This window comes from Neopsephotus bourkii, unplaced genomic scaffold (genome assembly GCF_033783945.1).
Source record: "Neopsephotus bourkii isolate Nb327-2 ecotype Australia unplaced genomic scaffold, CSIRO-AGI_Nbou_v1 NB_450, whole genome shotgun sequence".
NCBI lineage: Eukaryota > Metazoa > Chordata > Aves > Psittaciformes > Psittacidae > Neopsephotus > Neopsephotus bourkii.
The window spans coordinates 1,378,777-1,404,785 of NW_026900952.1; the positions used below are offsets into that span (position 1 = coordinate 1,378,777).

General features: G+C 37.0%; 1 protein-coding gene across 2 annotated transcripts in view; it reads left to right on the plus strand.

The window, feature by feature from the left end:
* DPP10 (dipeptidyl peptidase like 10) overlaps positions 1 to 26,009 on the plus strand; it is a 555,091-nt gene that overhangs the window by 515,704 nt on the left and 13,378 nt on the right. For both annotated transcript variants that reach the window (XM_061349587.1, XM_061349585.1), the window contains exons 11-19: positions 1,850 to 1,973; positions 4,098 to 4,136; positions 5,547 to 5,654; positions 9,845 to 9,936; positions 12,571 to 12,618; positions 13,322 to 13,443; positions 17,292 to 17,339; positions 19,423 to 19,521; positions 19,630 to 19,699. In XM_061349587.1, coding sequence (XP_061205571.1) covers positions 1,850 to 1,973; positions 4,098 to 4,136; positions 5,547 to 5,654; positions 9,845 to 9,936; positions 12,571 to 12,618; positions 13,322 to 13,443; positions 17,292 to 17,339; positions 19,423 to 19,521; positions 19,630 to 19,699 — 750 coding nt within the window. The remainder of the gene's footprint in view (positions 1 to 1,849; positions 1,974 to 4,097; positions 4,137 to 5,546; positions 5,655 to 9,844; positions 9,937 to 12,570; positions 12,619 to 13,321; positions 13,444 to 17,291; positions 17,340 to 19,422; positions 19,522 to 19,629; positions 19,700 to 26,009) is intronic.

Genomic DNA, 26,009 nt, shown 5'->3' on the forward strand with positions numbered 1-26,009 from the left:
TGATAAACAAATAATAATGTAGTGACATGTGAACATATTTTTATGCATAGCTGATGGAAGGGGGGAAAACAGGGAATTTTTGAAGTATCTTTTGCTTTCATTTCAGTCATTGAGGAGTTTGTGTCAGTGATGGGAAAGGATGTAATGGTTTGATTTAGACTATTAATTACTGTATCAGCTGGATTCTGAATGTTTAAATATTCTGTTTTCATCCCTCACTGAAGACTTTTTCAAATTGTAGAATTTGTTTTGTGGATAAATTAGGCTTTGTTGTCAGTGGATGTTTCTTACCTTGGTGTTCAAGTACTGGTAGAGGAAGGCAGTCCTCATTTATATACATTCTGAGTATTTCTTTTTGGCTACCTTCAGGTTTCTGTATGCACAGTTGCTATGATTTTGAATGACCTTATGAACTGCAGAGGGAGAAGTTTTCAGCTCTTGTTTATTGAGTTCTGGTATGGGGAACCAGTGAACTGAGATTTGATATTGCACTCTGGTTTGTTTGTTGGATCGTTGATTGCGTCACCTGGTCTTTTAGACCTTTTGTTAGATCTTTTGTTACTTTTGGAATACATTTTTGCTCCTCATTAAGTTAAAAGGCTTTTTAAACCATAAACCATAGACTCAGCATATACCTGAAGTCACCATTTCTAGTCATCATTCTGATATCCAGGTGTGAAAATTTGTCTCACTAAAAGTCAAACATGAAACATATTGGGTTGTTCAGCTGTGTTCTTCAAACATAGGACTAGACTGAGGCTGGGTGAAGCTGTAGTGAATTGCTGCAAATCCTATGCAGCATCAGAGTTGTATGCAACTTTGGTTTTGGCACTGCTTAGCATCTTTGATCTAGTAAGAAGTCTTTTGAATGTATAATTAAACGTGTTGTCAAAGAATAATGAGATCTCCGTCAGCATTAAATTAAAAGCCTAATTATGTGCAAGCTAAGACCCTTATTTTAAAGGGGGGAGGGGTGAGTTTCCAAACATTTTCACTCCACTGTTGCACATAACTAAGCTGGACTGTGAAAGCTGCCAGCTGCCATGAATAGAGAAGTGAAGCAAATAGCCTGACAGGGATGACAAGCTGCATCAGGTCTTCCTCTATAGCATCCCCAGTCTGACAGCCTAGTAGGATTCCAGGAAGAGGAAGGCAGATACTCCATACCATGAGTCTGTGCCTAGGAAGCATCCCTTGCTCAGCCAGAGTTAAGAGACAATTTGACTGATATTATGAGCTATTTGTTAAAACAGAAAATGGCACACACTGATGCTGAGTGTGACTTCCCTTTTATGCAGAAGTCCCATTATAAAATACTTGTTATTTATAACAAGTGACGTTTTAACGTGGTCTTGTCTGCACTCTGACATTACAGACTTACAGACCTGGGCTTTTTCGTTTGGTAGCAGGGCTGGATTGTTTTGCAAAAATATGTGTCTTCTGAAGGAATTTAGTATAGGAAACTACTGGCTTTGTTGGAATTTAGTTTTTGCCTTTAAACTGGCAGGCAAATATATGATTCATGTGTATTTGTAAATGTATGCTTCACAAGTATTATGTTTCAGAGTTGGTAAAGTTTATATATTCCAAATGACTGAGAAGAAGGAACTAACAGAGTACAAATTTCCCAGGAGGACAATGCATTAGAACTGACCCTTCCCACCTGTAGGAACAGAAGTGCTGGGCATTTGGTGTTATTTGCTCCATCCCTCAATAATGATAATGTCATGTGGTACAAAGCCAACATTTGATGAAATGGACATTCCTGAGTGATTTTTTTTTTTTTTCCCAAAAAGTTTAATCTGAAATAGGAATGATTTGAACATTGTGTTTTCAAATGTTTACTTAGGGAATATTACATTACCATGGTGAAATGGGTAAGCAATACTAAGGCTGTGGTGAGATGGTTAAACAGACCTCAGAATCACTCCATCCTCACGGTTTGTGAAACCACAACTGGGGCTTGCAGCAAGGTAAGTTGTATTTTTCCTATGTTTTCTATGCTCTCTTTTCAAGGTTTCTCCCTGCATTTTGTCTTCACATTCAGAAAACGATTTTCGGAAATCAGTTTGCAAATGCAGTAGTTGCAAGCTGAGTATAATTAGTCAACAGGGAGGAAATGGATGTAAGAAAATTCCAAATCTGGTGAAATTATTTCATATAATTAGCAACTTTGAGTGACCTCTCCAGTATTACTAAGCTTTATCCATTCATTAACTTCAGTGGAAACTGCAGTTGCTGAACATCATGTACTTTGGGTACAGCTAGTGCAGTGACAAGTTTGTCCTTCATCAGATATTTTCATCTAACTGGTTTTTCCTCTCTCCCTGTAGACTTTCATTTCAGATCTTTCTGTCTCTCACAGCCTAAATATGTTTAAGGGAAAAGTGTACAATTCCAGTAATTCCTGCAGATTTCATAGCAGAATTAAATACCTTTAGGAAAAAAAAAGTTATTGAAAAATAAATTGAAAGGAAACAGGGATATTATATTCTGAATGTAAGCCAAGCTGAAATACATTTTTTTATTTGAATTCAGCAACATCCCATCCCTTGACCCAGACTTTGACTTCTGACACTTTTGCATTACATCTCTCCATTTTCACAGTCAATCTTGCATCTTGAATGCAGTTGGCCACTTTCCCATTCTGAGTCACGATCTCTTCCCAGAATGAGCTAAATGTATAAATATTTTCTACACATGCTAATATCAGTACCAGCAAATGCTCCAAAGTAGAGGTATAATTTGGCAGTAGAAATGGTTATGAGTGATTTATGTAGGTCTGAGTTTAGCCTCTGAGTCAAAAGGTTCCCATCAGTGTCTACTACTGAAGTCAGTCATGTTAAAGTATTAGGGATTATTTCTGAGCTCGTCTGCTTCTTTTGGTACATAGTGCAAGTTGCTTTTCCTGATGCAGAAACTGCATGTAAGTCCCCAAACCATAGGTTAAGATTGTGAACATGGAGATTTGTTGATTTGCTTGCATTTTATCTGGTTCCTCTAAGCTTTGTGCCCTTTTATTAAGAAAGTCAGTCGTGAACCACTGTGGGCAGTTGCTTCTGGAAGGAAACCATTATGTGCTTCAAGGTCCTGTAATCCAGGGCATAATATAAGGGAGTGAGAATAAGAAGTCCTGCTCAAGAAAAATTACAGTGCACTGAATGATCTTTTTAGGTGTGAGAGGAAGGGTAGCGATACAGTATCACTGTAGTGGGTGCAGCTCAGACCCATCTGGTTCTTGTAACCCTGATGGCTCCTACATTGCATCCAATAGAACAAGGTGATGTTCTTGAATTCAGTAATTGATGAGAAAAGGGGCTTTGTTGTGAGAATTTAATGTTGTATCACACCATTTGAATTCAACTGTAGACCTCTTTTTTTCCCCCTAGCATTTTTGTTCTTGATTCCAAAAAGTACAGTATAAAACCAGCTGCTCTAGTAGCTACAGGTCTTTAATTTTTCAGGCTGTATATGTACAGATCCATCTGTAGCTAATAAGTTTTGATTACTTTAGTGTGACTGTGACAATTTACAGCAGTTGATGTATTTTTTTCCAGCAATGCATGCACAGTATCTGGTTGAGGTTTTGGTGTTTTTTTTTTACATGGCATGATGTAAAATATAAGTGACCAATAAAAAGCAATCATGAGTTTATTTTTTTTTTCTCTTCACTTATGCCACAGTACAGCTCATTAAAGCAAGGGATGGTGATTTGAGAAGGTCTCACAATTTGAGTTTGATGCTGGCTATTTGCATGGTGCTGCTGAAGGACCTAAAATGTCCAGTCAGATGATGCCTAGAGGCAGAAAACTAATAGAACTGCCTGTGTAAAGCTTCTTGATAGCTAACCAGAAAGGACTAAAAAAGGCATTCTTAGGTCCGCGTGGTACTCTACCCAAAGCTCTGAATAAAGCAGCTGACTTTCTAATTAAATTATCATTTATTTCAGTGTGTCAATGAAGAGATGTGAAGATTGTAACACAGTAGAAGAAAACCTCATGAAATAGCTAGAGACCTTTATTATTAAGAATGTGGGAAATACTTGGTATCTATAGTTGTTCCATAAAAACAATTTTTTCTTTTTTTTTTTTTTTTAGAAATATGAAATGCAGTCAGACCTTTGGCTTCCTAAACAGGTATAGTATAAATGCTATATCTGTGTATATGAGTGATTTGCTTTATTCAATTACATTTTAATAATTTTTATTTAACCACATTACTTTTATTTATTACATAAATTTCTGTTTCATTGTGTTATTTTATAAGCTGTTAATATCCATTCCTTTTCAAATTTAATAATTTCTAGGATCCTAAATTAATTTAACAGCTGAGGAGTATAGCAGTGTCTGTCTAAACACTGAAACGGCAGCTTGTTTCTCTGGTAGTGGGAATCCCACCACTTAGCGTCACATGGAGGACATTTTGCTATCTCGCTGACTGTGTCAGCTGTGGAAAGAGACATGTACTTCCAGCGAGCAATTCACCCCGTTGAACTGAGACACCTGTCTGGGTTTCACGGGCAATATTCCCTTCAGTTTCCAATCTCTCTTCATTCAGTTAAGTAAGCACTTAGATAACTGCTGATTAACTACCTACCTAACTCTTGGATGGTTAAAGATAAATCAGACAAATCCCATTTCAGACATTTCCTATATACTGTGCTGGTTTTTTTCTCATTAAAAAATAATTTCACCAAATTAAGCCCCAAGGAGTTTGAAGATTAGAGGTTTTAACTTCTGTAATTGTAATGCATAAGAATAATATTTCTAAATTCATACCCAAAACAATATGTTGATCTAATATGTCAGCAAATTATTCCATTTCCCTATTTTTGGAAGAGCTGTCCAATAAATGAGTGAAACATATTCTATTTAAAATAGAATTTCAGGCTTCATTTTGCAGTGTGCAAATGAGAAATATTTTTTTCTTAGATATGCTTTTATAGCAAGCCATTTTCCAATAATTCAAATGAGAAATCATTTTTAAAACACTGTGCTTTTATAGCAAGCCCATTTCCTTTCATACTTCTGTATGAAGTTAGACATGGAGAGATAGTCTCACATCAGGCTACAATTTGTGGGAAGACCATGATTCAGAATATCACTTCCATTATTTTTGCCATACAACTTTATCAAAATCAGTGAGCGTTAAGTATGTACATAGTAATGTTTTGCTGAGTCTAGGCCATGGAAGCATTTATACTCAGCACTAGTAGGACTCACCTCTGTCATTAACTGTATGTCTGTAAACAAATGTATCCTGTAAAGTCTTTCTGCATTAGGGATGAGACTTCTAGAACTTTCACTGGGAGGGGGAGTTTTACAAGGACTGCAGTCCATGCTTCCAGACAAGATTGTACAATGGTAACTACTGCCATATTTAGCTTTAGCCACAATGTTTTTGTTAATCTTTGCAGAATATATTGAAAAGCTAAGGATTTTTCTCCAATTTTCTTATGAAAACCAAGAAGACAAAAAAGCTAGGTTGATGTTTTATTAAGAATTTTAATGACAGTGTGACATACTAATGCAATCTTACATTTATAGAATGAAGAACCAGTTTTCTCCAAGGATGGCAGTAAGTTCTTCATGACTGTCCCAGTGAAGCAGGGAGGCCGGGGTGAATTTCACCATATCGCCATGTTTATTGTTCAGGTAAGATTTTGGTTCAGGCTATTTTTAATATCCTAGTCATCCTCTAGGACTTCTGTTTAGGATGCATGAGCCAAGCAAAGGCTTGCACTTCAGTGAATTCTGAACACTTGTGTTGTGGTCATTTTTCCTGTCCAGGTTGTCTCTTGGTGCAGAGAGGCATATTTGTAATGTCTTACAGAGCAAGTGGTGTTCCTTCTCTTTTCTTAGACCTGTGCTGTGGTGGCATGCAAGGCCTGTAAATGAAAGGTACTTCCAAAATACTCCCTCTGGAATATTTCATGTTTTCTTTGTACCTCTGTAGTCAAGCAGAGATGTTTTCTTGTAGAACTTTTCTGTCAATAATGTTTTATAACCACAGAAATTCAAGTGACCTACAAAACCACTCATTTTAACCTCTTATATACACTATATCCGCATACATATAATTTTAAATGTCAATTTAGAATATTCAAAATCTAGTCTTACACACAACATTAAAGGGAAGCAATACCCAAAACTTAAAATTTTGTGAAACTTAGGACTGTTTATTACCCTTTGCAACATTTTCCAGTAGCTTCCATTTCCCAGGGTAATTACTTTTTCCAAGGAAGAATCTGAAAGAAGATAAATTTCCACTATGACTTTGAAGGTCAGTATGAAGTAGTGATGAACTAATAAAGGAAATTATGCCCTGGAACGGAACACTCCAAGGCATCTATTTAAATCAGCAGAGCATTAATCGAGGTACTTTAGCAGAGCTGTATGGTGAGGAGGGATTATTAAGGTACCCAAAACATCAAAATAGCAGACCTGGCACCAGGCAATTCTGTTATCTCCCTTTATGACAGTGTTCTGGTATGAACATTATTAAGTCTGAAATATATTCACAGTGATCTTCAGACAGAACAAGAGCAAAAGATCTTTAATGAAAATTTAACCTGAAGAAGCAAGAACAAGATACTCATTCACTAGAGTAAATATATCAAGAAAGAATCAGAAAAAATAAGGATCAAAGACATGTCAAAGTTTATCTTTTAATGAAAACAGTAACTCAGATGACAAGCTGGGAAATGTATATTAATATAATAACCACAGAAAAATTCACCCTGGAGAAAAAAACATTTATTCAATCAAGTCTTATTTTTGATTCTTTCCCAATATGAATAAGTATCTTTAAAACAAATGAAATGATGGTGATGTAAATCTGAAAATTAACTTGCAACATTCACAAGGATGTTAGAGATACACTCGAATTTGCTTTAAATCTATAGATTCTTTACTAAAGAGCCCAGAAAACTTGATCCTAATTCAGGAAAATATTTAAGCAAAAGATTTAGCTCAGTCAGTAAGATAGTTAAATATATACCTATGTTTAAATACATGTTTTAATCCCTCCAGAGTAATGTTTAAAGTCAAGCTTATGATTAAGAGTTTAGTTTTCTATCCAATTTATAACAAATTAGAGCCCTGAGTACTGTACACCTCCAAAAAGCAAAGAAATTTCTAGTTTAACCACCATCACCATGAATAAACAAATCTGAATGGTATCACCAGTGACAAATTTGATTTTAAGTCTGAGAAGAAAAAATGCGGTATCCAGTGTATCAACCATTATTCATCAGTAAGCAACATTCTGTGTGGTAATGTGGCTTATACAGAGCAATAAAGGACAGGAGATATGTTTATATGATGTGTTTTATACACTGCATTAATCTGATTGTCCATTATTTCTAAAGCAAACATGGAGGTATAAAAATTATATTAACCATAGCACATAAAGTCTTTTATCCCATCAGACGTTTGTTATACCTTGTGAGAGCCACAGCAGCATAACAGGTGTCCTGCAGAATTCAAAGCAGTCAGCAGGTCGCTGGTACCCAAATTGTCACAGTTTTTCATTATGGAGCTCAAATAACAGTGGAATTTGGCATTCAGATTCTCATTACTTCTCTGTACTACTAACTATAGTTATTAGCTCATTAAGAGAAATCAGCCTTCCTGTGCAAGAAAGTTGAAACAAGTCTCCAACATGAAGATAGAGCAACAAGTAAATTTTAAGGGCCTGCTTTAGATTAATCACTGAGGATTATTTGTTAGTCTTAGAACAAGTGCTGACAAATGATGGTCTTTCTTGGGCTGCATTTCTTTGACTTTAGAAAAGCATGTGTCAATGGTAAAACAGAAGCAGGTTAGCAGAACAATCTAAATTTTGCAAGGGGAGGTTACTGCTTAAAAGTCTGTTGTCTATTCTATGTTATTTACTGTCTGAATGTAGAAAGCTAGATATGTGTTTTATTGTTCTCAAATGCTTATAATAAATTCTGAAATATTTAAAACAAACTAATCTCAAAATGGGTTGGCTCTTATTATGTAACTAGAAATTTCTTACATGGGGTTTTCAACTCTAGAAAGTCTCCTTTTTGCAACCACAAAATAAGAATTATAGTCACTTTAATGGATCAAGGCAAGAACTTCCTGCAAGCTTTATAAATTATGTATTATTGCTGTAACCTTGAAAAATAACCATGTTTATTAATGCTTGGCTGGTCTTTTTATTTCTGTTTCTTGTTAGATTCTGTGATCTCAATACTTAAATAACTCTTTCAATAGTTGCAGCTTCTCTCTCTCTGGATAGCAAATACTTCTAATAAATCACTAATTTATATTTTAATCATTCTTGGAGACAGCATTAAGTATCAGTATCTCATGAAAAATGGAATACTCATCAGAAACACATGTACAGCACCCAGCATAATGCCCTGATTTCAGCTGGTACTTGCAAGACTTGTCATAGAGACCTGTTTCTTCCAGATAAGTCTCATCAATATCCTTGAGCATTTTCTGCTTTCTAGTGACTTCTGTTCTTGATGTAGAGCTCAGACTTTACAGCGTAGAGTTCAGAAATGGCAGGATTAAAAAAAAAAACTTTTTGCCTTTATGACTTTCCATGGGCCACATAACCTCTGAGGCCACAGTGATTAGGTGTGCTCTGGTGCTTTAGATTTACAGGCCATGAGGTCAGAAAACACCATTGCATCCCCATTGGACCTAATTTGTAATTCCTGCTGCTCAGTTTCGCCCCCTAAAGCAGAAACATAAGCCAATGTATGACCTTTTTCCTTTAGAAAGTTTGTCTTGAATTTGAAAACTACAAGTTTTTATATATAGGCCAAGCATCATAACCCTTGTGTACAGAAAAAGCAGTTTAAGTATGTTCACACTGTATTACAGTGAGGGTTGAACTTCTAATCTTCAGTAGTGTAAGCCACAATTTTACTTTTGTACTTGGAAGCAATCTCAAATGAGCTTCTCACTCTTCAGTATCCATTGTTTTTAATGTGTGTCTGATGAGGAGCCTACTGCATCTTACAGCCAAAGAGTAGGGTTTTGCCTAGAGGTAGATATCCATTGTGTCCTGATGTTTCTTAATTCAGTTCCTGGTGCACTGGTTGAGGCCAAAACTGCCATCATGTTCTTTGAGAGAGGTTTTGAATTTCACCTAGTAGCAGTTATTTTCCTAGGCTCACACTGGGAGAGAAATAATTTATGAGAAGGAGCAAAGGGTTCTCCTCAACTTGTAAGCATTTGGTTCAGCTGCTAAAATTTGGAGCTACTCTTAGATCCTCCTTATAGACCCTGGATAAAGAGAGGCTTCTCCAGAATGCATGGTGGAGCAGGGGCTTCAACTAGAGAACTAAGTGGTGCATTTCTCGTACAGGTTTGCCTGCCTCCTTGTATGACTGTGGTGCTCATGACCTGTCTTGTCACAGCATCTTTGCAGTATTCTGGGCTCAGTAGAAACATGATAAATGTGAAAACCTGGTGAGCTCACTCTGGTGCAGAGTTTTAGTTACAGGGGTCTGAGTCAGATTCCCTGCTATGCCGCTGTGAAGGAAAAGAAATACTAAGAGAAACAAAATATGTGTAATGACAAGGTCCTTACCTTGAAGTATGTGACTTCTACTTTTTGCTAGCATATGACAAAAAAATTGCGATGAAAACTGAGATGGTTTTAATGACTTTGAAAAGTTTATATATGGAAAGGAAAGGATATAGACCTGTCAAAATGTCAGATTTGTACTTTAAAGATGTTATGTTGCATATTAAAGTTTAAAAAGATGTAATTAGTAGTGATATGTGCAGACAATCCCACTAGGCAAAGAAAAATATACCAAGTAAGGTGAAAGTTAATGTTTCCCATCTCTATCCAGGCTAAAAGTGAACAAATCAGTGTGAGACACCTGACATCAGGAAACTGGGAAGTTATAAAAATCCTGGCATATGATGAAAATACTCAAAAGATGTAAGCATTATTCTCTTTGTTTATGAAAATATCTTTTAATAGAGCAAAATCCACTTAACTGGAAATAGCATATATGAAATTAACCAATGTTTCTTTCGTTTTTGAACATTGCTGTAAATTTGACATTATTGAGTACATAAACAGCAGTTGTAAGACAATTTGTCTGACAGTTTTTATGCAGAGGGAGAAGGAGCATACCATGACATCAGCTGACTCATCGAATTTTTTTAAAATAAGTTAACACACAATGCAGCAATAATAACATTTTGGTGACAAAGTCATAGTACTTGATAAAACCAACATCTTCAGAGTTTATGCTTACTTGGTTAATGTATGAGGATTCCGGACACTGGGGATCTGATTGAACCTCATAAATTAATCATATAGACAGGTTATCCAAACCCATGATTCTTATCCAATTTACTCAGAGATGAATCTTGCTGAAACCCATCTTAGTGTTATACGGGAATGAAATTCAGCACATACTTGGTGATTTTTTAGAGCAATATAGAACTGACAAAACATCTGAAGCCTCCATGTGACTTTAGTGGATCTTGATTAATATTCACGTATATGCACATGGCAAAAGTAAATAGCAGTGTCCACTTCTGATTTTCTTCAAAATAAGTGATATTTCAGCAAGGACCTTTTTGAGGTTGCAACAATGCCTGTCATCTCCACTGGCACTGGAGAAACAGCTTTTCTGACAAGTCATAGAATCATAGCATCACAGAATATTTGGGTTACAAAGGACCTTAAGATCACTTAGTTCCAGCTCCCCTGCCATGGGCTGGAACACTTCACACTAAACCATGCCACCCAAGGCTCTGTCCAACCTGGCCTTGAAGACCAACAGGGATGGAGAGTTCACAGCTTCCCTGAGCAACCCATTCCAGTGCCTCAACACCCTAACAGTAAAGAACTTCTTCCTTATATCCTATCTAAACTTCCCCTGTTTAAGTTTTAACCCATTACCCCTTGTCCTGTCACTACATTCGCTAATGAGTAGTCCATCCCCATCATCCTGTAACCCCAATTCAGATCCTGGACAGCTGCTATGAGGTCTCCACACAGCCTTCTCCAAGCTAAACAGCCCCAACTTTCTCAGCCTATCTTAATATGGGAGGTGTTCCAGTCCCCTCATCATCCTCGTGGCCCTCCTCTGGCCTTGTTCCAACAGTCCCATGTCCTTTTTATGCTGAGGACACCAGAACTGCACACAATACTCCAAGTGAAGTCTCACAAGAGCAGAGGGGCAGGATCACCTCCTTCGACCTGCTGGTCACGCTCCTTTTGATGCAGCCCAGGATACGCTTGGCTTTCTGGGCTGTGAGCACACACTGAAGCCGGCTCACGTTAATTTTCTCATCATCCAACTCCCCCAAGTCCTTCTCCACAGGGCTTCTCTGAATCTCTTCTCTGCCAAACCTGTAGCTGTGCCTGGGATTGCTCCGACCCAGGTGTAGGACCTTGCACTTGGCATGGTTAAACTTCACGAGGTTTGCATCATTCCACCTCACAAGTGTGTCAAGGTCCCTCTGGATGTCATTCCTTCCCTCCAGCGTATCAACCGAACCACACAGCTCGCTGTCATCGGCAAACTTGCTGAGGATGCACTTAATTCCACTGTCCATGTCACCAACAAAGTTGTTGAACAAGACCTGTCCCAACACTGACCCCTGAGGGACACCACTTGCTACTGGTCTCCAGCCAGACGTTGAACCATCGACCACAACTCTTTGTGTGCGGCCATCCAGCCAGTTCTTTATCCACCGAGTAGTCCATCTATCAAATTGATGTCTCTCCAATTTAGAGACAAGGATGCCATGCAGGACAGTGTCAAACGCTTTGCACAAGTCCAGGTAGATGACATCAACTGCTCTACCCCTGTCCGTCGGTTCCATAGTCCTATCATAGAAGGCCACCAAATTGGTCCTTCCATGGTTTTTGCCATAGAGAATTTATTGATGCTTCTGTGGTGGCAGACTGCATGTGGGTTATCTCAGCCACTTGAGAGGACTTCCTTACCCTCCTTCTGTCTCTCAAGCAGAAGCATCCCTGGGATTTCAGCTCACACACACCAGGTACTTGTCCTGATTTTCTTGCAGCAGCTCCACCAAGCCTTTTTCTACCCACAAAACCTTGCTTGAAAACCAGCTAGGGTGTTAGCTTCTATCCCTAAGTAGAAGAAGAAGTTGTTCTACAGTTCAAAATGACTTTTTGGTATCTTAAAACTATAATTTCATTGTGACTTTTTTCTACTGCTTGGATTTATATTTCAAACTTCTACAGTGAAAGAAAAAACTTTCTCTTCTGTGCTTATAATATGCAGAAAGGGGTCCTGGCAGATACTGGAGCTCCTAGGCATTACAGAAATTAAACAGAAACCATGAAATAATGTGTTCTTCATTTTTTTAATGTGAAATTATCTGTCATCTGAAGTAACTACTCTGTATGCTGGGTCTAAGTTTAATCTTGGATTTTACATATATATAGAAGTATTTATTTCATGTATATTGGGGAATTTTTACTTTTTAAAAAATGTTATTTATAATGTCGCCCACTTCTCTAAACACCATCTAATTCAGACAGTTTACCAAACTGAGTTTAACTTTTTTCATCTTTTGGACACAGTTATTTCTTAAGCACAGAAGAATCCCCAAGAGGAAGACAGCTGCATAGGTAAGGAGTACATGGGGCTGCGTTAACAGTGTCTACATCCCAAGCTGTAAGTGCTATGTTGATTTTCTGCGAGCTTAATTGCTGCTTTGAGCTTTGGGTAATCATTTATATCATGTAAAAGTTAGTACACTTGCACTGTAACAAGGGAAGACTGACAGTTTTTCAAAACTAAGAATTCTGATGGTATTTTACGTTTTTTAAAGAAAGAGAAAATATTTTAAAACAAAAGACTTTTGCCATTTATGTATTCATGAGGCCTTTATAAGCATCTAAAAAGTTAAACTTTATTATAAGCATGTAATATGACTGTGTTTTTAAAAGTAGTGAAAACCTTCTAAATAAAAATAATGTTTAAGAGATTTAATCATATAATTTAAAGTGCATGGGCAAAGCACCTCATCCTTACACAAAGTTAATGAGGCTTTTCGTTGTGTCCTACTAACACTGTTACCCCACAGCAGTGCCAGTTATTGGAACTCCAGTCCTGCTTTGGGCAGATTTTGAATCCTGTCCGCATTACCAAGCGTACAGAAGAGTAGTCTTCTGAGTCATCTGAAAACAGTTTACATCAGGCACAAAATAGGAGAGTGATATTTTGGCAGGTTTAGAGATTAAAACAAATTTTATCACTTTGAGGAGCTAATTCTTTATTTCATATTATTATTCCAGCAGAAAATGTTTCTGATCAATTTTCTCTCCCCAGTGTATCAACAGTGGGATCATTGAACCGTCAGTGTCTCTCATGTAACTTCTTGAAAGACCAGTGCACATTCTTCAGTGCAAAGTTTAGCCCCATGAATAGTCATTTTTTACTGCACTGTAAAGGTAAGTCAGATGTACAGTGTGTAATAGTACTGTGTTTGCTTCTGAATTAATGTATTCCCTTGAGAAGTGCATTAGGCGGGAGTCTAACATTTAGCTCAGTAGTGGATTACTCAAAAGTTCTGTACAGAGCTTATTGCAAGACTGTAAGTAAAGATGTTCTGTGTAAAAGGTAAATAACAAGTGATACCAGAAAGATGCTCCAACCCTAACCCTCAGTCCTGGAAAAAAACTCTGACTTTTAAATTTACCTAAATAAAAATCCTTCACCAAAAAATGTAGAATTTCTACTGATGGTGCTGCGGTTCATAACAGCTTCATTATATTGATTATATTGATTGTTCTTGTGCAACTATACCTGGTTAAAAAATTAGGGCTTGTTTTCTGTAACAGTGTCTCTACGTGTGTATACATATATATGTACAGTATATCTATACACACTCACCCACATATGTATGTGTATGTATCTACTTACCAAAAAACAGGTAGATCCTCTTTATCAGAGTGATTGCAATAAATAACATTAAACAGCTGTTTATTGTTAGCTGCATTCCAGCATCAGTTTCTGGTTTCAGAGTTTCTATACAAAGAGAAAACTAGAGTTATTCCACAATGAGAAATTTATAACATACACTCAGCAAATAAACACTGATAAATAAGTAAGACTGCAAAAACGGGTACAGAAAAGACGGGTCAATAGTGTATAGCTAGACCTGTTGACCTTGATTGAAACTTGCAGTATTTTGCAGACAACATTCTTCCAGTATCTTTGCTCAACTACCATCAGGTTGAAAAGAGTAGAACATAATTCTTCTGAAATACATGTGAATAGGCCATTCTATTTGCATGCATTTTCTCTATTTCAACTGTACTTTTTTTTGGTTGGTTTGGGTGGTTGTTTTTTTTTCCACAAAAATAAAATATCTGCTGGCTTGAGAATTGAATCTATTCAAACAAACTATGAATATATATTGGGTAAAATAGTTTCTTTGGGTTTTTGTGTGTGTGTGTGTGTGTGTGTGTGTGTGTGTGTGTGTGTGTGTGGAAATGCATCATAAATACATAGCTGATTAGAAAAAAAATACACATCAACTGTATGGTTTATACATGGTTATATATATTATGTGGCAGAAGTTATCGAGTTAATCCTGAGTTCCTTATCTAAGTAAAGACTGCAATAGTAATGAGCTCCTCATGGTTTAAGCAGAGTTTTCACTTGGGCTTGACATAGTCGTTATGGGGAAAGTCTAAGATTCCTGCAAGAGGGAGGGTTGGTAAATTGGGAAGAGCTTTTTACCCTGAATCAGCAATATTCTATGGCCCCAAGTCATAGCTTCTTGTTATTATTCTAGCAAAGCATATTCAGCCTGTAATTTTTAATCTCTTTCTTTGATATAAAAATGTAGATGCCAGTAGGAGGTTGCACATGAAATTTCTCATAAGCTCATGACTTTCAGTGACTTTGCAGATGGCATTTCTCTGTTTGAACCGATAACACTGTAGATCATCCTCCCAGCGTTAAACCTACACTCCACTGCAATGAAAGCAGTAGACTGCCCTAAGCTGCAGGTGTTGGGCAAAGATGATAAAACAATGTCATTAAATTTTTCGTACCTCTAACATTAATATATTGTTGTCAATTTGGGGTCATTCAGAGGACTTCTCTTGTGTTTTGTCAGAGCTTGACAATTACAATAGCATTCTGGCCCACATGTACTGCCACAGCTCTGCAAAGTGCTTCCGGTGGGTTGGGTATTTGAGATTATCAAAGTTGATGGCAACATCACAATAGAGCAGGTATTAAAACTCTTCTGCAGGGAGCTGCTTGTAAGAGTAGAGGGTAAACTGCTCTGAGGAGACAAATTACACCACATCTATGTACGTACACGCTTGTTTGCCCACAACAAAGAGCCTGACCGAATTGTTACAAAAGCAGTATGCCCATAAATATCGTTTGAGTACTTTGGACTGGTTTGATCTACTCGACTTTCAATTCTTTCACCTCCTGTTAACCCATGAGCGCCCTTATTAAGGTTTTTCTATCTTAGTTACCCTCAGCTAAGAGATCTGTCTCAGTAGGCCATCTGTATCCATCTCCAGAGATGACTCTGAGTGAGGAGTTACTTCTACCCTGGTAGATGGAGGGCTGACTCTATAGCTTCTCAGTTTTGGCAAGCACAACCTTTACATTTATTTTTCACGCTGCTTTTGGATTTTTCCATTAACAGATGTTAATGTCTCCACTCAAATAAGATATTTCACAAAGGCAGTAATTTTTTTCCAATTTTATATAGCAGGAAATAAATTGTGCATTTAGTGTCAGTTATAGGAGGTCACTGTGAAATCCAAGTGTGCGTAGTTCTGATGTGCTGTAATGCAATACCTGTAACACAAGTATGTCTTTTCTGATCATCTTTTAAATCTACTGTAATCTCCTTTTTTCAAACTCTTTTGTCATCCTTCTATCTTTTAGTAAAACAAATAGAGCTAGCCTGGAAAGCACCATTGCTTTCCCCTCAAAAAATGGTGTTTCTTAAATCAAAGTTCAAAGCAAAATGACAAATTCAGAAGTAGTAAAAAGAGCTGGAAAAAAACCCAAACCAAAACAAAATGACAGCTGGATAAATTATCTTCTTGAAGAGCTAAGGCGGAAAGCTTTGATTTGTCAGCAGTCTACCTGTAAGATTTTTGTCAATAATCTCCCTTGAGGCAGAGAATGAAACTGATAAAAATCTTCAGTGGAGGCTGTCAGAGATTTTGAATGGCTTTGTGCTATTTATTTCAGGTATTTAAGTTTCCCTGGGCTCATGCCATAATTAATTGAGAGAGACAACCTCTCAGGATGACTCAAAACACATAAATTAAGCTCTGCTTGTGAGTTGCTCTCAAAAGATTTTTATTTTTTTTTCTCCAAAAAGAGAAGTCTTAACTCCTAATTTCAGAGGGTCTATGCCTTCATCTGCCATGGGATCCTCAGGGACTTCAGCTTCCTGCATCATCTTTACTAGCCCAGTAGTGACTGCATGTAATTTAAACTCTTGTCTCACCAAGATAAAATTAAGTTTCCCATTCACAAATTCCTCGTTGGGTGTGGGAAAGCAACATTTTCTTTTGCAAGTTTACACTGGGGGGATCCTCAGAGGAGGGACAGCAAACTCACTATACAGCTGAGTATAATGATTGTTTGGTCACCCCAGTTTCACACACTATCTTACGCATTCACACAGTACCTGTTGACGTGGAGAATTATTCCTGGTGCTTTTAATTTCTTAGTTGTACAGGGAAAATATAGTATCTGACATTACCATGTAAGAAGGATGGATAACATTACACCTAGATTTAACCATGATGCTGTTAGTTTTGCAGAGCTAGCATACCAAAGGAGCTTCTTAAACAGATAATTTTTCAACACCTTTATAGCTTTTCCATAGAAAAAACATGTGAATATTATCATTAACGTACTTCCCAGTCAAGCTAAAGTTACTGTTTCTGAATGTCAAACTGTTATATTTTAGACAGTGCCATTAAGTGCCTCTGTAATTTTTAACTTCTTCACTTGCAACTAAAACATGGAGATTATAAAAAAAATAATATCTCCTTCTGGATGCAGGGGTCTAGACTGCTTGCTGAACAGCCAAGTCTAGGCAACTCTGTTTCACTCTTTGTTGGTACAGCAGTCAAATCTGTGTCCTTCCCAAGAGACACCAGTGGAGTTACTGCTGTGTTTGAAGGGTAGCATGTATATGGGTCTTCCAGGATCCATTCGTATGTGGTAACCAGTGTTCTCACTCTTTGTTACTGAAATGCTGAGTACTAGCTACCTCACACTTCCTCTTCTCTCCTTAAAACAGGGCCAAGTGTTCCAGTTGTTAGTGTGCACAGTACAAGTAATAATTCAAGTGAGTATTCCTTATGGAAGGAATTCTGTTATTCTGTAGAATATTCTATTATTGTCTTTGAATGGTTTAGGGAGGGTTTGGGAGGGGAAAGGCAGTTACAAGTAAATGAAAACTAATATATAGCTCACTCATATAAAGTTATATTAATTAACTTTTAGCAACATCCACATCTGCAAATGAGAAGGAAAGATAAGTTAATCATATGATTAAAACTTCCCTAGGCTTTTGAATGTATTTTATGCTAAGTGCATCTCATTCATCTTCTATTTACACTTGAGTTAATTAGATGGCAGGTTGGTCTGCATCCTTTTCATTTTCTATGTAAATTATGCTGACATTACTATAGACCTTCTGTATTTTTAGAGATGATTTTAAAGTCACAGTCCAATTAACTTGAACTAAGGTATTGTCCTTGGATGATTGATCGTAAAATCTGACCTATGTACAATGGACTTAGTCCTTCTGATATTTCTCAAATCAGAGCAACTCCACTCATGTTTTCCATGATCGAAAAATCCAGGAATAAAGGCTTTTAGGAGTATTTTTCAAATTTTACTAACTTTTTTCTGTATATTGACACTAAATCTATTGCTGTTGTCTGGCTGCATGAGGTGCTTTGTAATGAAAGATTGTCTTTCAGCAGCAGAATTTTCCTCACTTAGGTGTTTCTCTTGTGCGGTAGGAGTAACAACCCTGCTACCTGCAGCTCCACTGTGATGCCACATAGCATAAAGGTGTGGGTTAGAGGAAAGGGAACATCTTTTCATTCAAAACCACTGAAGTAATCCTTACATATCCTCGTTTCATTCATTAGATTATCCCCAGGAGTTTTTCCAGAATCCAATAGTCCTGAGCTGTAGTTGTCTGCATTTGATTTGTCCTGGGCCAGCCACTATTCACCATAACATTGGACCTGATCTTGCATGTTGAAGTAGCATACTGATCAACAGTATCCTATGAAGTGTTAATTAATGTCTGTATTTCGGCTTCTTTTTGACTTGTTTTAATGTCTTTGTTAGTATTTGCAAAGCTCAGGGACAGAGCACACCAAAGCAAGGGAGTTTTATCCTACTCAAAGGATAGCTTCTGCTCAAAGTAAATTCATTGGCTTCTGCAGAGCCACTCAATTCTGTGAAGATAGACTTGTGCTCTTCATTTTTGTATCTAAAATGCTGTTGATAGTGAATTATTGTAAAAGAGACTCATATACAAGCTCTTAGAGGAAAACAAAGCAAGTCAGGATAGAGGGATGTTGTTTGTTGTAACAAGAAACCACATAATAGCAGAGATCATTTACTACTAATGTTTCCATGCAAGATTAGATTATCCTCTTCAATTCATAAAAAAAATGATTAAGGATTACTTCAATCATTCTATCCTCAGACTGTAATTATACCATTTTGGTTGACTGCCCAGAACAAACATTCTCCTTAGATTATCCATTTTATCCCTAAGTAGAGGGTTTATTGTTTAATAAAAGAATATAAATTTTGGAAGCAACATTGGTAATTTGAGTAAAAAAGAAAAGAAAAAAAAAAACTAATTAGTCATTCTTTCATGTGCAAAAGGATTGCTTCGAATCTGTCTGCAGCTTTAAACCAAAGTGAAGTCTTGCTCTTGGATGAAGTGCAGAAGATGGAGAAGAACATGAAGCACTTAATTGTGCTGGCTAAATATTGACTTGGATATGTAGCTTGAAAAGGATGCCTGCTTGAGGCTTAAGATATTGCCCAGCAGACTAGTCTTTTGCTGTAACAGCTGCTGTTAGTAACTGGCAGGGATACTAGTATTCATTTTGTTCATCAGCAATTTCATTGTTAGTGATAGATGAAAACAAAGCCAACTGAAGCCACAAAATGGAATAGATGCATATGTTTTGAATTAAGCTGATTAGTGGGTTCCTGAATTGCAAAGTAGTTGCATTATAAAAAGTATTTACAGAAGGAATTCATATACAAGATTTATCATTGCATATTTTCTCTTTTTCTTTCTTTTCCCCCTTTTTTTTATTCTATTTTAATTTATCTCTGATGTGATGATTCTCCACACCTTCCAACTTGCTTTTTCTTCCTGCTTTCTGCAGAGTTCTACATTTTGGAAAATAATGCTGTATTGAAAGAAGCTGTTTTAAAAAAAAAGAATTCCAGGACTGAAATTAAAATGCTTCACATTGAGGATTACGGTAAATTTAGCAAAATGTTATTTTACCAAACAGAAAACTTTCTTACAATGTTACTGTTTTTTATCTGTGTAACTACCAGCCTTTAATGTTTTGCTCTTTTCTTAAAAGAACTCCCTTTACAGTTGTCACTGCCAAAAGATTTCACAGATCGAAACCAGTATGCCCTTCTATTAATCGTGTAAGTATCTGTAGAATCACTCAAAATAATAAAAAAGTAGTTCATAGAAAATATTTAGCTCTGAAATTAGAGTTTGGTTTTAGTTTTTTGTTTGTTTGTTTGTTTGTTTGTTTACCTTCTTTAGGAAAATTACCACATGGATTTGAGTTGGAAAATCAAAAGGCTTGTTCTCAGGAAGATTTTGTTATAAGTGCTGGCTGGTAGAGATGCCTGGGATTTTCTGAGCTTGTCAAACCTACCTCTATTTCATGTACATGAGGCTGTGGTCCTGCTGATAGTGTAGCTGTGGGTAGTTCTGCAGTCTTTCCTGGACCCATACTGATCTCTACCCACAGAAGATCTCATTCAGAGCTCCTTTTTATCCTTGATAGAAATGGGTAGAGCTTCTAAGAAGGGCTCAGTTAAGATACGTGAAGCGAAACTGCTTTTAGGAACACTGGAAAGGAGAAAAATGTATTTCTGAGTATCAGCGACTGAAGGCATTATAGGCACGATCCAAAGTCTGTTGACATTTGTAGAAAACTTCTATGGGAGTAAGGAGGTATTCCCTGGGTGCCTTTTAAAAAGAAATATGTGTCTATGTCTTTCAGAGACAGTGAGCCTCTAAGTTGCACATCTACAGAAAGTATAGCAGAGGAAGAGAGTGGAGTCATGAGCACCTGCAGCCTACCTAGAAAAACCAGTTAGGGCCAGCTCAGGGCATCATTTGTTGCTATCATTTGTCCACCTTTGCTCAGCATGGGTCTGCCATAGGTGCAGAGGGCTTTCATGTTCATGCAGATCTTATTCCAGTCCAATTTAGAAGCAATTGATGTGAATTTCATTAAAACAGGTGTAGGGGTGTACTGCTAAATTCATGAAAATACCATGTAGCTGAGCTGTATCACCTGGAGTAGACCTCCCCTTAGTGACGGCAGAGATCCTTATTGTATGTGAGGTCAAATTTACAAGCTTGATCTGCTGAGTGATCCCAAATTCCTCTACTCATCTCACATCTTAGATAATAAGACAGAGAAGCATAAAATTGCTTATTTCTAAGCCCGTTTTGTGTTTAAAACTCAGGTTTTTCAGTTGTATTTATCTGCAGCTGTGGAAGCTCAGTGCTTCAAGTGGCTCATGAAAAATATTTTCTTGTGGAGAAACAGGACACATGGTTTATTTTATCTTTGCAGTATTGGCTAGCTTGATTTTGGAAGCATGATTATATTTTCAGCAGCTCTTTTGAGTGTGCCTAAGGCAAACTGGCTCTGTGAATACACACCAGCAGCATTACAGGGAGTTGCAAATGCTTGTGCTTACTGTTTTTTTTCTGAAAGCAGGGAAACACTAATGTATTATCAGTGTAACACTTTCCTTCTTAAATATCCCAGTAAATATGTAATCTGCCATATACAATTATGGTGGAATACAGGTTATACACTCATGTAGAATCTAGAGAAGACAGGAGGGAAGGATCAGAAACGTGGAGAAGGCCAAGGCCAGAAATGACAGGAAAAGAAAAAAATTGTAATTATTATGAAATGGTTTTATGTATCAAGAGTTGTAATACTGAGAACAGTACTGAGGCAAGGTTTGAATTTGAATTTACCAAAGTTGTCAGTACTCAGTGAGCAAATAATATGGCCAAATCGTAATGTATGGATATGTTTCATAATCATCTTAATTTTTTATTATTTTTAAGGAAATTCATCAAATTCTGAATACAGGTTGTGGTATCTACATTTGTAGATACTAAATTCTTAACATCAGGTTTAACAGGAGCTATTTTTGCAAAACCCTATACAGCCATGAAAATATGGAACTGAAAATTTAAAATCTATCCTGGCTCTTGTAACATTGCATGGTTTGTGTCCCACTGTTCCCTAGGAGAGATTGAAGTTATATTTTGTCAGCAGCTTTTTACAGAATTTAAACCAAGGTTTCTAGCAGTCCTTTTTTTAGTTGAAGGTGTCCCCAAATGAGATATAAAACTTAAAACTGTCACTGAAGTTATGGGAGGTTCCCTTGTGGGATGATTTTTGAGCCTAATAAATTCTGTCTAGCTCTTGAAAAAGAAAAGGAAATGTGTGTGCATGCAGAGCATAATTTCTTGACCCTCACATCTCCAAACTGACATCTTAAGGTTCATTTAATTATCAGAAGTACTACTTTAAAAAGAAAAAAAAAAAAATCAGGTCTGGGAAGAACATGTAGCTTTTACAGGAAACGCTGATTAATTTTATATATGGTATCATTTCCCAGATAGCTGATTTTCCTGAGTCCCAGAGCGGTACTGTTGGTACTGATTGAGGAACACCCTGTTTCCACTGCTAGATATGTTAGACAAGAACTGTATTAGTGGCTGATAACAATCACTGCCTTTCATATTGTTCAGTTACAGCTACTTCCTTGTTTACATTCTCAGACATGATACAATTATCATTGTATTCCAGCTCTTGGAAGTCTGAAAAAGAATACTTACCAGCATCCTTGGTAAGAATGTTGGTTTTAATCGTATAACCATTTTTTGGAAAGGAGGTGCTTTATAACAACATATTGATCCAGGCAGCATACACTTAGGTGCATATAAAGAGAGGATATATATCTGGAAAAGTGGAGTATAAGCAGATCTCCAAAGTGGCTTTTGCTTTCCATCTCAGTAGCAGTGCAATTTAATAAGGGCTTAAGGAAAATAGAAGAAGGGAGGCAGGCAAGAAGGCAGGCAGGAAGGAAGGAAGACAGGCAGGAAGGAAGTCAGGCAGGAAGGCAGGCAGGAAATCACTTATTGTGTCTCTGTAGTGCAAATTAAATGCCTAGTTAAGTGCACATATGCTTCTAAGTGCATATAGGCTTTGTTCCCTAAGATGGAGAATAAATATGGCATATAAGATCTAAGAGACTCTTTGGCTGCAATCATTGCTTCAGAATCACACCAAGCCTCTGGTGAAGATTCATCTTCCATGTGTCTTAAATTTTGCCAGATTCTGGCTTGCCTGTGTGGTCTTACCTCTGTAGAATTTTTGTGCTGGTGACTGGTTTCACTGGCTCAGAATAAAGTGGGGTTTTGATAACTGAGGCTCATAATTTTCCTGCAAATTTTCATCAGCATCAACTGCTTCTGTGTGTTGTTAACATGCTCTTTGGATCCATAGCATTACAATTATGATAACAGAATTTGGAAATAGATAAAGGGGAGGATGCCATTTCAAAGGTGTATGACTGTAATAAGGCTCCTGTATTCATGCAAGAACGCCTGCAGATAAACTTCCAGCACATGGCACCCAGGTGTTTGAGTGTTAAGGCTGAATCCTGGAAGGGAGCCTGTACAAGTGGATTCTGGTCCTGGTGTGAAACCTGGCTGTGAACTCAGTACAGCTCCAGGTAGACACAAGTATAAGGACCAGGCCATGGATATCCTGTAATCTTCATCATAATGAAAGGCCAGGTTGCATGGAATCCTGAGTGACATGATTTAGTGTGTGGTGTCCCTGCCCATGACAGCAAGGTTAGAACTAGATATCTTAAGGTCCTTTCCAGCCCTAACTATTCTATAATTCTATGATTCTATAAAGATTTTGTGAAGATTTATCCATTAGCAGTTGCAAAGCATGCTGTAATGCTCAAATAGAAGATCATTGTATTGCTGTGGATGGACTATTTAATGGAGAGGTTTTATGTAGAAACCAGTTATGTCAGTTAGCACTGTTTTTCATTCCAGAATTGTGATACATAATCCATAAAATGCTGTACAGATTATATGACTCTCCTTTCTTCCATTTATTCTCCTAAATCACTAATACATTTCACACTCAGTTTCCTTCTGTTATAATACATGCAGTGTAACTATAGATTAGAGTGCTGTACAGTAATTGCCTGAAAGAGTGATTATCATCTCTTTTCTATATAATTAAGACCAAAGCTTAAATTTCAGATCCTTGATTTTCTCATTATGGTTCACCTTACTCATTAAAAAAGCTGGAAAATACACTCCTTGATAACACAGAGGAAATGATTAAGTAAAGACTGGCATTTAATCTGGGTAATAAAATGAGAGGTGATAACCATTCTTTATATTTTCTTGAACATAATTAACCTCATTACTTCAAAATCTCTAGATAATGTATCTTAAATGTCAGCATTTATTATTTAACGCCATTTAAAATTGTCCAATATGTAAGTGGATATCGTAAATACTAAGTCAGCAGAGAGATTGTTCTGCTCTTTGAGGGGAAAGAAAACAACCAGTATCCTCCAAAGGAACAGTGAATTGTCTCCAAGAGATTTCTGTTTGTTTGTTTTCTTGTTTTCTTATAGTTTGGTAATAAACAGGAATCACTTCACCTGTTACTGAAATGATGAAAGTTTTGGGCCTTGCACAGGCAATCACACCTGTTTATGCCTCTAATTCATGCACTCTTAGGACTGATAGCAAGATAAGACAGTAGGGTTGAAAGTGAAGAATATTTTTACATCTTCAGTAATAACCCATTAAAGGGCTAGAAGAAATGTAGAGGGGCATAATGCAAGTATTGGAAAATTTGATATCTGAAGTCGAATCAGACCTCACTTTGCCTATTTTAATAGCTATTTTGCACGCCTTTCATTTGTTGTACTCTTCAACCATGTACATATTACTCATTTTACCTGGCAGCTGTTTCAAGTGAAGGTGAAGTCTAAAAATATGTGGTGGATTCCACTACTTCAATTGTAGTATGTTTGCAGGGGTAAAATTCCCGAAGGCTGTTTTGTTTGGCCCATTCTTCATCTGTAAAACAGCTGCAAAGTTTACTTTTTTGCATATGTTTAAGTCCTGTGAATGATTCACTAATTGTCTTACAAGCCATCCATTTCATGTCTGTATTTATCCTGCCTTTGACAAATGTGGCAGTATTTCACTGCTCTATTGTGTTTCTGTTACATCAAAGTATTTGATAGAGAGGCTTTTCTTTTTTACTCTAGATTTTCTTCCCCATTCTTTGAACCTTGTAATATTTCTCAGGGTATAGAGGAAATTCATTTAGCTCAGGCTAAACAACCTATAGATTAGAGGCTCACTTCATCTGTTTTATTTGCAGTAGCGGTCCTGATGCTATGAGCAGTGACGGATCAGCTCACTCCCTTTCTCTTCAGCCTTGTCCCCACAAAAGGCTTGAGGAATTGTTGAGCTGAGATACATCCTCTCTCAGCCTCCTCTACTCCCACTTCCCCCACAGCAGTTACTGTGTGAATAAAATGCTCATTTAATCTTCCTTAGGAAAAGATGAGGAGATTCAAAATTTCACCTCTTTTTCTTATGATACGAACAGCGTTACATCTCTTCTTCCCAAAAATGCATTTGTAAAGTCTTCAGCCTCAAAGGTTTTAGAAAGATATTTAAAGAATAACAAATTTTATTTTTTGTACTATGCTGTCTACGTCACTCCTGTCTATCACATGATTCTACCCTAGTAATGGAACAATTTCTTGCTAGTGATATGTTTTGTTTGGCCATATCTGCAGGGAGGAGTTGTAAACACACTATCTGGTTTTAGTAGTTGCAGTCTGCTCTATCTAAACAGGGTAAATGAACAAATAATAAATATTGGGCAATTTTTGTCTTCTATGCTTGGGGCTATTCAGGTTCCCTGGTTTTTGACCAGTAATGATGAATATGCTTGAAAGTTGATGCTTGTGAAAGGAATGCTCATGAAATCCAGAAACAAAATGGATTTTTCTGTTACGTCAGTTTTGCAAAACAATCCTTCCCACTCAATTTCACCATAAGCAAAATATTACTTTTATCAGTAGTATTTCTTGCATAGATATTATCCTCTGAGTTGTAGTCTTTCTCAAATATTTGCTATCAAGTTAACTTTCCCATATGCTGCGTCAAATCCACTGTTTTGAAGAAATAGAGATGTACTGGAAATTCAACAGTGATGATAGCAATTACTTGCCATATCTTTCAAAATTATCTTCCCGCCTACCCTGCTTAGTCAGTCCTATAACTTCTGAAATTCCAGTTTAAAATCTTAGTTTTTCAGTGGTGCAAAACCTGGAACAAATTTTGCTGCAGTCATGGTAGCAGAGTAGCAGAGGTGTATTGCTCAGAGTAGAGCATCCACAACCTCTCTGGTAACACTATACTATTTCCTGTATGCTGTAACTCAAGTCATGAACAGAGACTTCAGTTTAAGCTTTTGATTATAGGAACTGAAAGATCAGGTTCTTCTCTTTTCAGCAATATATGAGTTTACGATGAGCTGCCCCTTTTTCCAGATGGTCTGAGACGTACTATGCACGAAGGTCAATGATATTGGTATATTATTGACGGCTTCTGTCTGTTTAAATG